Raw genomic sequence first — 15,396 nt, 5'->3', positions numbered from 1 at the left:
GACCATGTACTTGTTAGTCCATGGCTAATCCGAAAATGCTTTCGTAGCATACTCATTCCAACAGTATAAGTATCTAGTCTCATTTGCCCAATTATGTAATGCTGAATCCCGTAACAAGGCTAGAATCCACAACCAATGCACATGAGCTAGCAATCTTCAGCTACTCACACAAATATTCTAAAAGAGTTACAAATTGAACGAATTTTGTATTAGGTTAGAATCAACATGAATGATGTCATCCTCATATATTGATAAGAACTTTTTCTTGAAATAATGGCGTTTTTTGTAAATGCCTTTAAATGTGTGTGTGCTGAATGTGAACATTTGACAATTCATGACTTAATGTGCGTAAAAAATCTCGGACACAGAAATAAAATTGTGAGCGCACGTTGTACCATCAAATTTGACTATCTTTATGTGGTCTTTCTGATACCTGCACTTAACTTGTAAGCCTTTCACATGGCGAAATTATTCTCTGTTTATCTTGTTCTAATTTTCAGTGGATATTTTCAAGTTTCTGTTTCTGATTCCTCTGATGAATTTGTTTTGTTAGATTTCAGAAACCTGGTAACAAATCCCGACAATATTTTGACTTATAATTGGACAAAAAGTACTTTTTTCTGCAATTGGATTGGAGTCACCTGCAGCCCTGGAAGGCAAAGGGTTATGGCCCTGAAACTTCCCAACATGAATCTGGAAGGAACAATTTCTCCATCTATAGCCAATTTATCCTTTCTTGTTGAGCTTGATATGAGCAATAACAGTTTCCAGGGCAATATTCCCCTGGATTTGTTTAGAAACCAAAAGCTGGAAATCATGTCTTTGGCTTACAATAAATTCAGTGGAGATCTGTGGAGAGATATCTGGAATGCACCACAACTCAGAATTCTGAATCTTTCCAGGAATAGTCTATCGGGTTCAATTCATTCTTCGATTGGAAATGTTTCAAAGCTGGAGAGGTTGATTTTATATGAAAACATCATTGGCGGGAGCATTCCTGGAGAGATTGGTAACCTGAGTAGCCTCATGGAATTGGATCTGTCCAGGAATCGGTTCACAGGCTCGATTCCTCCATCCATTTTCAATGTCTCATCTTTGCTGGCAGTAAATCTCTCGAATAATAGCCTGTCTGGTGGATTCTTGCTTACTAGAGAGGATAATTTTCTTGACATTGAGGATATTGATCTCTCTCACAATCAACTTATTGGTGAAATTCCTTCCAGCTTATGCCGATTCAGGGGACTAAAATCACTGGATCTCTCATACAACGATTTTACAGGCCAAATAACAAGAAACATTGGTTGCTTATCAGAGCTTGAGAAGTTCTATGTGACAGAAAATAAAATAGACGGTACTATTCCTCCGTCTATTGGAAACATTTCTAGTCTACAATTTCTTGGATGTGTAAAAAATAGCATATCGGGAGATATACCTGAAGAATTGGGTAAGCTATTCAACTTGCAAATGCTTGGATTTGATTTTAACAATCTTACTGGTGAAATTCCTCCAGCGATTTTCAACTTATCTTCATTGGTATATATTGCTTTCACTGATAACAATCTCTCCGGACGTATTCCTGCAACCCTTGGGCTGCAGCTTCCAAACCTTGAAGGAATATATTTAGCAGACAATATGCTCGAAGGAGAGATTCCAGTATCTGTCACAAATGCTTCTAAACTCAAGGAGCTTGAATTATCGTATAACTTCTTCACAGGTTCAGTGCCATATAATTTGGGTAATCTGAGGGATCTCCTTTTCCTGAACCTTGCAGGTAATCGACTCACCAATCAACCAAAAAATCCTGAACTTGGATTTATGCATTCCTTAGTAGAATGTAGAATGTTGCAATTCCTTATAGTAGGGAATAATCCCCTTAACGGTATTCTGCCTGATTCAATACAGAACCTTTCGAGCTCTATTGAAATGTTTAATATTGAGAATGGTCAGATTTATGGGCAAATTCCAACTGGAATAGGTAACATGAGTAGTATGTTGACTCTAGTCTTAAATGGAAACAATTTAACAAGAAACATACCTTCTGAGATTGGTTATCTTAAACAACTTCAGAGGCTGTATCTAAGTAATAACAAGCTAGAAGGGCATATTCCGGTGGAGTTATGCAACTTAGTTGATGTTGGTGATATGATACTTTCAGAAAATAATCTTTCTGGATCCATACCCGAATGCATTGGGAATCTTAGTAGGCTTCAAAAACTCATGTTAGGCTACAATCGAATGACATCAATCCTACCCCTCAGTCTCTGGGAAGTTAAGAATCTATTGTTTCTGAATGTGTCTCAAAATTCTATTCAAGGAGAACTTCCTCTTGAGATTGGAAAGATGGGGACACTTGAGGGACTAGATTTATCGAGCAACAAATTGTCAGGCCAAATTCCAAGTGCTTTCGGGGATTTAAAAACTCTGAGGTATCTTTCACTTTCAAACAACTCCTTTGAGGGTTCGATTCCATCATCATTAGGAAATTTGATTAGCTTGGAGTTCTTGGATCTGTCTTCCAATGTCTTATCCGGAACCATACCAAATTCCTTGGAGAGGCTGTTGTACCTTAGAGAAATCAACGTGTCGAATAATAATTTAGAAGGTGCAATACCGACAGGTGGTGTATTTGCAAATTCGTCTTCTAAATCTTACCTCGGGAACAGAGGTTTATGCAGCATGGCATTACTGGAGTTCCCTCAGTGTGCTAATACTAGTAGTCCACGGGGATCAAGATCTAAAACACGAATTCTAAGAATTACTATTCCAATTACGATATCAATGGGATTGATATTTGTTACGTTGTCCTTTTGGGTTTTGTATAGACGAAAAAAGGAGAGATTGGAAGATCCAGAGTTATCAGAAATTCCAACTCATCAAATGGTTTCATATCGCGAGATTGTGAAAGCAACAGATAATTTTAGTGAAAACAATTTACTTGGAGTAGGAAGTTCTGGTTCTGTATTCAAGGGCAATTTGTCCGACAGAAATCTTGTGGCAATAAAGGTTCTGAACTTAGACGAAGAAATATGCAAAAGGTTCGATGCAGAATGCGAGGTGATGAGACGAGTAAGGCATAGGAATCTTGTCAAAGTCATCACAACATGTTCCAACGAATACGTCAGAGCCATTGTTCTTCAATACATGCCAAACGGAAATCTTGACAATTGGTTACATCGACAGGACTACAGACTCGATCTCCTTCAGAGAATCGACATAATGCTTGATGTGGCAATGGCTATTGAATATCTTCATCATGGCTATGATGATCAAGTGGTTCATTGTGATCTAAAGCCGGCCAATGTTCTCCTGGATGCTGACATGGTTGCTCATGTAAGTGACTTCGGAATCTCAAAGATATTAGCTCATGGTAAACCCAATACACAGACGAATACATTGGGGACTATTGGCTACCTTGCACCGGGTAACAACCACTATAACTTTATGTGTGTCTTTGCTCGTTTTTTTGTTTATTATTGCTCTTCCACCATCGTCTATGACTCTGATGATCAATTACTTGATGCAATGTAGAGTATGGCTCACAGGGAATAGTCTCAGCAGCTGGTGACATTTACAGTTTTGGCATTATGTTGTTGGAAGCACTCACAGGAAACAGACCAACAGACGAGATATTCTCGGAAAATTTGAGCCTAAAGCAATGGGTTACAGCATATTATCCCAATTCTTTGATGGAAATTACTGATTCCAAGGTATTTCAAGAGGAAAATGAAGTAAACACTGGACACAAGATTTGCATATCATCTGCGATAGAATTGGCTCTTGACTGCTCAAAGGAAGCACCAGAAGAAAGGATTAACATGAAAGAGGCTGTGATCAGACTTGCCAATATCAGAAAGAAATTCTTGGAAACAAACAAGACCCAAGTATAACAGAAATTATTCATTTTTATTATTGCAGTCAGTTATATATATATATAGACTTTATCAGTAATACATGTATTTCCATTCATATATTGGCTATGTAGGTTGGTGATGTTGGAAATCTACTTATACATGCACGGCAGAAAATTAAAATTATTTTCATTCTCACTGAGGATCCCTTTGTGTTTAGATAGAAATCGTGATAAAGATTGTACTTTTGAAAAATTTTGCAAACCTTTTGCTTTTCTTTTCGTTCTAGCAATTTTGATTCGCCACCCACAGCTGTCCAATTGTCCAGCCTCCAACAGTGATTCACACAGAGAACAAGATTGTAGCTACCAGGGATTTCTCCTCTTGTGCTAGCAAGACTAATTATAAGAAAAATCATATGAATTGAAAACTCTAGTCATATATTTATATAAGCCCAAATTGACCTGGTCCGGTCCGGTCCAATATTTAATTAATCCATTTAATTAAATCCGGTCCATGAATTAATTAGTCTAATTAATTAATTCGGGCCTATAAATAACCAATCCAATTAATTAATTTATCCAACGATTTTTAAATTAATGAATTGACAAATTGCAATCTTCCAATTCTCTTTTGTGTGCGACCCATCAGGTTCCCGATCACGATACCTAACGACGTGATTATTTTGAACTAATCAAAATTGATAAATTAAAACACCCTTTTAATTTATCATCAATTCACACTCGTCGTCCCAGATTGACATCTAGCAATGTGTCAGGGCAATACATGTAACGGAAAATGTCATGTGGTATGACAAAACCAAACTCGTTCGTTTACCGTGAAACTATAATCCATTTCTCAATATGATCCGATCAATTACGAGATATGGAAGTGTGTCAATCTCGATTATCGATCATATCTTTCACTCCACTCTTAAATCAATATAAGTCGAAAACTCGTTTTCGACTTATGAGTAAGCCAAGGATTTCATCATCAACTTAATTGAATGAAACGCGGATCATAATCTCTTACTATCTAAGAGTGACGAATCCTTTATTAGTCAATCACAACCTTTATACGATTCTTGACATACCCAAACGATGTCGTATTAGCGACCCTTTGCAGAGCAATATCCAACACCGTCAAAGTATGACTGTCCTCATATAAGGTACAATGACGACCTCAAGTCAAATGATCAATTCCACTACCAAACGTTAGAGATTAACCACTGAGACTCGGATAGTTATCCATGTGGAATCTCTCGACGGGTCTTCAATATTTTGTTCTATAACAAAACATCCACGTATTCATTTAAGTGTCACTACACTTTAGCTTGTGAGATCGGCTACTTACTTCATAAATAAGAAACGCCACACGTGATGGTCTATCCGTAATAACAATATCCGTATCTCATTATTACTTACGACCACAGACGATTTAAGATTCAATCAGATGTAATTTATATTTCACAATCACAACTCATTGTGATTAACAAATTATGAATATTTAAATTTACGGACTCTATTATTTATTTAATTGTCAATTAATTAAATAATAGATCTGTCATTAAATTGTATTAATTATATATCAAAAGTATTTATGTCCAAAATTGATTAGACCTAAAACATAATACTTACAGGTGGTTAAGTCAAAAGTAATTAGCTCTCCTTTATGACAATTTAAATTTTTAGACAAGTGATCATTTTATATGTTTAGTTTCGAATCTCATTGCTATCTATATTGAAAGTTCAAGTCTATCTGTCTGAGATAGGGAAAAAAAAAAAAAAAAAACTAGTTTGCATCTAGGTACAGGAAATTGCGATAATTTTCAACATAATAGTCAATATATTATTACGAGTTCAATAATCAATACAACGCATTATACAATTGTTTCTGGTTTTCTAAATTCTACTCCTAATATTCAATTAATTCTACTGGGTATCTTACCTTTTTATCTCGTTTAAAAAAATAAAAAATAAAAAAAATCTATTCTATATGATATATGTAGACCTGAAATGTTCGAATTAAGAATGGTGATGGTGAATGTCTCGATTGTCGACGTGATTTGAGTTTCATTCTACGGTATAGTGGCCGGGTTATGGTGGATTTTGTGGCAATGATAGGGATGGTAAATTTTGACAGGTGTGGAGTGGCTTCAATGGGTAATATATATGTTTACTCATATTTTCTGGCAGTGGTTTTGGTGTTTTAGATGGGTAATGTATATATTACTCGGGTTTTGAAACAATGGTGTGGAGTGGTTTTAGATGAATAACATAATATGTTGTGTTCTGATATGGTTGAGTTGGTACGTAGTGGTGTGGACTGTGGAGTTGTTTCAGTTGGATACCATCCATGTTACTCGTATTTTTTGATAGTGGTGTTGCTTGGTTCTAGACGAGTAATATAAAGCGTTACTCGTGTTTTATGAAAGTCGTAGAAACAAACTTAAGTGTTAGGTGGTGTTAGATGAGTAACATAATAACTTACTCGTGTTTTATGATGGTGATGTTGGCCGGGGGGTTATGAAAGTTGTGTTATACAAGTAATATAATGTATTGTCCATGTTTGTAAAGATAGCAAAAATTGTATTTATTATGTTCATACGGTGTTATCGTATAAAATGTTATTTTTTTAATGAGAAAGTATACATAGTAACATATCTTAAATATTTTAACGATATCCTACATCTAACGCAATAAAACGTTACCCTTACATGTAATTCATTAAAAATACTGATTTTTAATGGGGGGGGGGGGGGGGGAGAAATTTTGAGAATTTGTGTATTTCAGTTAGTAAACGAAATTTTAATTTAGAATAGAATTTAACTTTTTATAGTTATATACCTTTTTTTAAAAAAAAAATTAATAGAAAAAACATTTGGTTTACTTTCAACCCTACAACGACATGCTAGTTGAATCAATGACTCGTTAACCCGTTGCTTTGACCAGGTCAATAATCGGATTGGATCTCATAACTATGATAGAACGTAAATGTAAATTACTATTTTTTAATGAAAAAAGAGAGATGTTAAAAAATTTGAAATGGGGGCACTTTTAAGCTTCTAAGACAAAATTAGGATAGTTTTGATGTAATCCATAAAGAAATCTAGGTGCCCTGTAGAAAAGCCCGTATCAAACTAAAGAAAGAACAAGCCATTTTGCCAAGGTAATCCTTATTTGTAATACTTGTATGCTGCTTTGTAATCTGACTCTTCATTTACTTGATCCTTGACCACCAGTTTGAAGTGTTCCTAACGCTTAACAGTTTGCTTCTTCATTCGTTACTTATTGTTTGAAGGTATCGTATACATTTATTTTTTTTCGATGTCATCCAAATCAATTAGGATCGTGCTCTCTTGCACATTTTCATCACCCGAATCAATGGGAATTGAAATGCCATTAAGATCACTAAAATCATGATCAAATGCGAAGATGAAGTGGGAGTTGGAGTTGGAGCACTTTCGTGGTGTGTTGGAGGCACCAAACATTTATTCAAACTCATTAGTCTCCACAAAATTAATGTGAACCATTTGTAACTGGAATAAAATATGAAATTGGAATAAGAAGGTAGAATGTAGTAGATTGAATTGCACAATAAAAGAAGTAATTGATAGAATGTAGATTGAATCGCAAGAGCCAATTATATCTAAATTAAAATACTACAATTGAATGAGAAAATTGTGGTTTGAAAAAATTGATAGAATGTAGATTGAATTGCAAGAGCCAATTATATCTAAATTAAAATACTACAATTGAATGAGAAAATTGTGGTGTGAAAAAATTGAAATTGACTGAAGTATTTATCGGCTTTAAAAAAAAAAAAAAAAAAGGAAAATGACCGTTGGCCAACAGTCAAATTAAGTTAAAAAAACCACGAGCCTAGATCGTGGACTAGATAAGTTGAGTAGGATTTTTTTTTTTTGGCTCAGTTCGATCCCAAGCTCGTCCGTAAATGAGGTCGAGTGGTCCATGATTCGAGCCCATACAAGTTGAGCAATCGAACCCACAATTCGCATGATCCATCTGTCACCTCTAACTATACCCTACAAATGCCCAAATTGAAAGGGTCAAACCATCAAATTCTATGACTTCGTCATCCTTTATAAATTCTTTACCTAATACACTGTAGAATTAAATTGAAAGTCAACTTCGAAGTGCAAGGTGAATATATTTTATTAGAAGCTGCTCACATAGAATATGCCGCACGAATATAATGATGCTAGAAACATTTATTTAGCAATACAATTAGACGCTAATCACAATGTTTTAACCTTTTAAATCTTCATGAGGCACTTGACTTTTGTTCTCTATATATCCTCACTTTTCAGCAAATTAATGGAAAAATAATTGTTATTTGAGTAGTCATATCACTTACAAATTACAAATGTATTAAGAGATTTGAACTGTTCATACTTCGGGTTTGTCAGTGCAAACTCAAAGAAGCTGGGCTCGTTCCTTATATGTCTTCGCACTTCATGGTCATCCAGACATTTGTTCGAACTTAACAGAGGCGGGTTATGGTCCCAGATGAGGTGGTTTTTAAGCTTTTTGTTTTTATAAAATTTTAAATAAAATACTTAAAATAGTATAATAATGATATTTGCAGTCACTCACTACCTCAGTCGCCTTACTTGGTATGCATGTGACGGTTAATGATTTGATATATGTGACAAGAAAAAATTACCACATTAGTATATCAAATCACAAACTGTCACGTAAGATACCACGTAGGGCGACTATCGCAGTGAACGATTATGAATAGCAATACTCAAAATAATATGATAGGCTAGGTAGTCTACATGCCTTGTTCCATCTTAGGCCTTTGTCTAGACTATTTGACCGTCTTATACACATTTATTGAAAAGATATTGTATTCTTCTACGCAGATAGCGACTAGGAAGAAAAATGTAGAGATGAAGAACATAGTAAAACTACCCCGAGAAATTTTGATTCATTGGGTCATAAGGTTTTTGTTGTTCGACAAGACTTGGTAGCTTTTGCATATTGATAAATTATACTCTAAAATATGCATGTTAACCAATTCATTTTTAAAGTTCAATATATCCCCTTGTGTACGTATCATTTTTACATTTTAATCAAATGTTTAACACATCCACAATTTTCACAAATGAATAATGACAGTAGCATGTTAACGTCTCATTTAAAATATCAACTTATTTAACTCTTATTTTCAACATTACAGTTAACGCACTTTTCTCGTGCATCATGAAAAAAAATGAAAATGCAATAATTAAGGAACAACTTTAACAAGTGCCAATAGTCAATACCTTGGATACCAATAGAAAGATGGATTTGTTAACACAAGAGGGTTGACATTTCTTGTATAGCTTGTGATTTGTGGGATTAGGGCTCCATTTTGAGCTCAGCAACTGCGTCTGTTTGCAGCATCCTTATTGAAATTTTAATTAAAGTGCATTTAGGATAATAACAGTTTGATTAGTATATAATTAATTAATTTTAGAAAGGAACACAAAAGTCATTAGAGTCTCCTTCACGGAATAGTGTACATGTTTGTACTGGTAATAGGGAACGTTCCTTCTACACATAAATTTGATAAGTATTTTTGACAAATAATCGTGACATTTAATTTAAACAAATTTAACGGTTAGTATCTTATGGATCTCAAATTGTTATAACTAACTCTCTCATGATCCTAGTGAAATACATATTAACCATTGAATTTGCTTAAATTAAAGATCACGATTATTTATTAAAAATACTAGTCAAATCTATGTGTAGGAGGAACGCTCCCCCTTGTATGTATTTTTTCCAACATGGGCAAGACCTTTGCGTCTCTCTTGGATATGAAATACTTATTTTATTATTGAGGAAAAAACGATAAATAGATAAATGTTCGAGTTATTTCTCTTAACGAAATTGACCCCACAAAATAAACAAATTTAATACTCAATATGAGATTAATTTGTGAAGACCTTAAATAGAATTTCGTAAAAGTCTGAAAACTCAAATAAGTAGTAAAATTTAAAAATCAAGCGATGCACCATATTGCAAGACCATGTTAAAATCTTCAATCACTTGTAAATAATAATATAAATTATATATGAAAATGATAATCACTGCGGAAGGTCATGAGTTATTCATTCAAACAAGGTTGAACTTTTAATTAAGAAGGAATTCCAAAAGCCAGTATGATTTAAATATAAAGATCTACTAAGCACATATGTTTAACTTATATTAATCACCGATGACATAACACATCAACTTATTATCGAATAACAAATTCAATCCAAATTTTGAGATCCACCATAAACTTATCCATCAATAGATTGAAGGATCATATCATCGGTGCTTAGTAGATTATATCTATATATATGGGGTAGGTTTTGTTCAAGAAATTATTAACTTCATTTCCAATTATTTATATACTTAACCCCTCCACCATTACCTTTATTGATATTTGTCAATTCAACAAGACATAACTAGGATTTAATGATTATTATATTTATCAATTCAAGATTTTAGTCTTGCGAAATAAATAATTATTTTCCGGCATCCTTAACGATTGAGATTGACTCTTTGTTCCTATTCTATCACAGGAATATCTATTTCAATATTTACATTACTGACTCTGATATAGAGCGTAATTTGTTATTCTATAAGTCTTACTTTTAAATAATTTTTTTTTGTACGTGATTTTCAAAGTTAATTAATTATTTCTTTTACTATCAGATAAATAACTTTTAAGCATGATCAAACATGTTTGTAATTCATATGCTAGAAATATTTTGAGATGGTTGGCGTATGATTGTTAAGAATAATAAAATTTGCCGACAAGATTACTACTCAAAAATGAAACACGCATTCAACATGCTATACTTTGATGAAGGACCGGCAATTGCCCCCCGGGACATAGTCTAGTGGTGCAAAAGACGAGAGTGAGGCTATCTCACGCCTTGCTGGCAGCCGCAGTATGGAGGTTCGATTTCTAAAACATGAAATTGGACTCCTTGTAGGCGCAATGTACAGGCAGTTCTTGTGCCCTGACCTGCTGGGGCACATCCCGCGATTTACCTCCCTCACAAAGTTCTAAAGGTGGGACGATAGGGACCTTCAAGGTTGGGGTTCAATCTTTTTTTTTTTTTTATGAAGGACCGGCAATTTCTATCAAAATTTATTTACACCAAAGATGAAACATCGTAGATTTAAATGTCAAAGTATTTTTATAGGAGACAACAAAAGCTTGTACAAAACAACAATTTGAGGAATGATAATTTAATTATTATGTTTTGTAGTATAGTATAGTGCAAGTACATATACAAGAATTAAAGAGGGTGATCATCTTTCTTGAAAGGGATTTAAGTGATTAATTTGTCAATAATTGTAAACAACAATTTTTAATAAATTGGTAGGAATTCACGCCATAGACGTTCATATATAGAAAAATATATTTTGTGTCTATTTCTGTAGCTAAGTTGAAAGAATTTTCATTATTGCTTTAGGAGTTGCATGGCGTACGATTCCCGCGACTGTCAATCTGGAGGGCCATCCTCAGTAACAAGTCAATGTTGTTATGCTCAAAATATACAATACGTAAGCCCTCAATTTGGCTTAAGATTCATTGTCAATAACACATTTTATGAAATTCACACTTTTTATTGACTATTTAATCGTACGTTTTATCAATTAGTATTAAAATCTACTAAAAATTTTATTTTGGACTAAACCAAACAAGAGATATTGCCAATTGATAGAATAATGACTTGGAAGGTTAGGAAGGAAAAAGCCACTTGAACAATCCCTTTATTGACTATTTAATCGTACGTTTTATCAATTAGTATTAAAATCTACTAAAAATTTTATTTTGGACTAAACCAAACAAGAGATATTGCCAATTGATAGAATAATGACTTGGAAGGTTAGGAAGGAAAAAGCCACTTGAACAATCCCCTGGACATCTAGGGGATTGTTCAAGTAGCAACCCCGGTTAGGAAATGTGTCATGGATTTCTAGAACAATGTTTGATGTTAGGATGTGTCGCGTAGTCCTAAAACAATGTATATAGGTTTTTTGGATTTAAAAATCCACATGGTTTGTATATTCTTGTAAATCTAGAAATGAATAAAATATAATAATAAAAATGTAAAAAAGAAAAAATCATGTACCAAAATTTAATCCATGTTTAACATCAATTTTTTAAAATTCAATTTTTTTCTCCAAATTCATGTTCAATCACATACATTTTTTATGGGATTCACAACTTTATCAATTTCTCATTTACACAATTCATTAACTTTTATCAAAATTTACTACAAATATAATGTTTAGTCAAATCATATAGGGCTTATTCTTTTTTCAACAAGTCAATTAGTTTGGCAAAAATAATTCCATATAATTTATCTGCTAAGTAGATATTAACTAAGGCTATTTGGTGAGCCATTCTTATCTTGTTATCAAGAAATTTTTTCACCAGCTCTCCTAAAGAAGTCAACTGTTTTGGTCTTTCTTGATAATGCATGAAAAATGCAGAGTCAACGGAGAGAGAGATAGATATTAATACATATATATATACAGAGAGATATTCTAACCTTGAGAGAGAGACAAACAGAAGCAAGTTTCTCTTTCCCCTAAAGATACGAGTCAATTTGATAATTAAAATATAAAAATCTTTTTTGAATTTTGATAGTTTTCTTCTTGTTTCATAAGAAAAATGAATGAGAGAATATTATATTAAGGAAAAAGGTCAATCAGTGGAGGGCTCCTCTCTGAAAAGCTTTGAATTTTTTAGGCCATTTTCTGAATTGTTTTTTCCTAACTTTTTATATTAAAATGTTTTATTTTCATACTAATAATATAAAACCATAGCTTTTGGACTATGCCAACAAGACTTGGTGTCATGAGCGACTGATCAACAAGTTGGTTGGAAAATTAAAAATTAATTAAGAGAAATCTTCAACTTGTCTGATTGGGACTAAGGTGTACAGAAAATTTTAAAACTACAGCGTTTTTATTTTGTAAATCATAGCACTTCGAAAACTCTAGAAAATGTTGCGAAATTTCAAAAAATAAATTCTTATTTTTTAGAAAAAAATTGATTTAAGGAAATACTATGGATACTTTTGACCACAATACTCGAAATACAAATAGGACATAGTTGCAGGTTTGTTGTGAGCTTCAAGTAAAAATTAACTTGATTTATAGCTTTTACCCTTATACTATTAAAAAAATAAAATAATAATAATAATAATAATAATAATAATAATAATAATAATAATAATAATAATAATAATAATAATAATAATAATAATAATAGGGTTTGACTTAAAATTAAAAAGATTTATTAAAAAATTTAAATGACTTTTTTTTTTTCAAAAAAAAAAACAGTGTTTCGTGTCCTACTTTTGTCAAGAATAGCATTTCATCAACGGTGTTGTCGCATTTTCCATTTTCGTGCAACCTTGAATGGGGAACGAAGAGACTAGATTTTTAATCCGTTTTATTTTTTAGCCTTCTTTCTAATTTTTAATGTTTTAGAGAAATGTACAGCGATTTTTCTAATTTCATGCTATTTTTTGTGTTGAAAAATATAAATGACCATGCGAAAAATGAGGTTCGACTAATGATCAATGCCCTCTTTTTTTACAAAACAATGATCTTTTAATTTTTCCAACCATTGAGAATTAGAAATTTTAGTTTTATACCACCCAAAATAATAAAATCTCAGAAAGCAAGATTTAGAAAGATTCGTCTCAATATATAAGAATACGACTTCGTTCATCATTACGGTAATTCAATATAATGAAAAAAAAAAGAAATTTACAAAGAAAAATTCATACCTCATTTTCTCTAACCCCCCCCCCCCCTCTCTCTCTCTCTCTCTTTTATAATGATAAAATAAACCCTAATGATGGCTCTTTATTTATAAGAAAAATAATGGGAAAACTAAAGTTATAAGATCAATCCGCACACCGCACAATAACAATAATTAAATTTCATAACTTAACAATATAATAGGATTATGAGTTGAAATGCGTATGACATCAAATATTAGTGAAGAATGAACAGAGAATTCAAAATCTATGCTCCTTTCCGATCCTTTTCAGTAATCGAATTTTTCGTTCTCCTTACACGGCAATGGAATCTATGTTGGGGTTATGTTCTTGCAGGAGTATTAATTTGAACCTCACAAATTTGTTTTACTTTGAATGAAATTTCGAAACCATTCTTCTGTTAAATGTGATTTCCATGTATACATTTCTAAGTTTAGTCTCTTAAACATTGAATACACAATTTTCTTTTTCCTGATTTTAGTGATCGTTCAAGAGCTAATTGTCAAGGTTCTAGATTATTTAAGTGATTTAAGTATAATTAATTAAAAATTAACTTTTAATTCTTCTACAATAATTGCTTCTTCTAATGTTGAACTGTTTCATCTGATAAAATTATTCAAAATAGAAAAATATTATTTATTTAAATGGCCTTGAACACATCCCCCGCTTTAGAGTTCACAATTTTCATAATGGTAAATACTTAATCCAAGACTTTTGTCATCATATTATATGTTTTAATTGATTCAAATCTCAAGATGTTAAGTGGAGAAATTTATATAATTGAACTGCCTCAACATCCAGTTCCAAATATTTAAATATTTTTGCTATTGAAACGACTCAACATAAGAATGTTAACCTTTAATCATATTAGAATTCATAAAGCTCAAACGAGCAATCTGTCTTTCTAAAGCTCAAAATCTCACATTTAATGACATATTAAATAGTAATCAAATAAAAAGTTTGGCATACTCCTCTTAATATTATTGCGTGACTTCTAAAATGGAATATTAACTCACTATTGTTGATTATTAAGACTCAATTTTAAGCTCTTTCGGGAGTAATTATTCGACGACAAGATAAGAGAATGGAGGCTTTTTTCTTGATTTTGCTGGACCATTATCTCCATATAATAAACTATATACAACACAAAAAAGGCAAATGATTTTAATATTTGTATCCGAGAGAAATTTATGCAGTTGTTTGTCATGTTGTACACAATACAGAATTTGAGTTACTACCTAATCCAAATGTGTGTGTGTGTGTGAGAGAGAGAGAGAGAGAGAGAGATGCATAAACCCTAGATTAGATGGTAAGACTTTATTGGTTCTTGTAAGTATCACATCATCATTTGTCTTCCTTTATATACAGGTCTTCCTATGTTTCATTTTTCCTCAGCAATCATAGAAAACTTTCTATCTGATTTTGTTCGGTTAGGAGAGAATTTGAGAAGAGAGATCGAGAAAGCAAATTGGGTCGAAAAACGTCCTAAGGGTTCAACTGTTCGTGATTCAAGTGAGTAAACACAGCGATAAAGATGGGAAGAGCCCCATGTTGTGACAAAGACAACGTGAAGAGAGGGCCATGGTCTTCTGAAGAAGACGCAAAACTCAAGACCTATATTGAGAAATATGGTACTGGTGGCAATTGGATTGCCCTTCCTCAGAAAATTGGTATATATGCATCTCTCTCTCTCTCTCTCTCTCTCTCTCTCTCTCTTCTTTTCTTTCTCTCTTCCCT

The 15,396-nt window shown here is 32.8% G+C and overlaps 1 protein-coding gene across 1 annotated transcript; it reads left to right on the top strand.

The window, feature by feature from the left end:
- The first annotated feature begins 402 nt into the window (after nucleotides 1-402).
- LOC111391452 (LRR receptor-like serine/threonine-protein kinase EFR) lies at nucleotides 403-4,053 on the top strand. Its single transcript, XM_023016677.1, has 2 exons — nucleotides 403-3,421; nucleotides 3,529-4,053. The coding sequence occupies exons 1-2, from the start codon at nucleotides 460-462 to the stop codon at nucleotides 3,885-3,887; spliced, it is 3,321 nt and encodes a 1,106-aa protein (XP_022872445.1). The 5' UTR covers nucleotides 403-459; the 3' UTR covers nucleotides 3,888-4,053.
- The last annotated feature ends 11,343 nt before the right edge of the window (nucleotides 4,054-15,396 follow it).

This window comes from Olea europaea, unplaced genomic scaffold (assembly GCF_002742605.1).
Source record: "Olea europaea var. sylvestris unplaced genomic scaffold, O_europaea_v1 scaffold793, whole genome shotgun sequence".
Taxonomy (NCBI): Eukaryota; Viridiplantae; Streptophyta; class Magnoliopsida; order Lamiales; family Oleaceae; genus Olea; species Olea europaea.
This window is presented reverse-complemented; position numbering and strand designations above follow the sequence as displayed.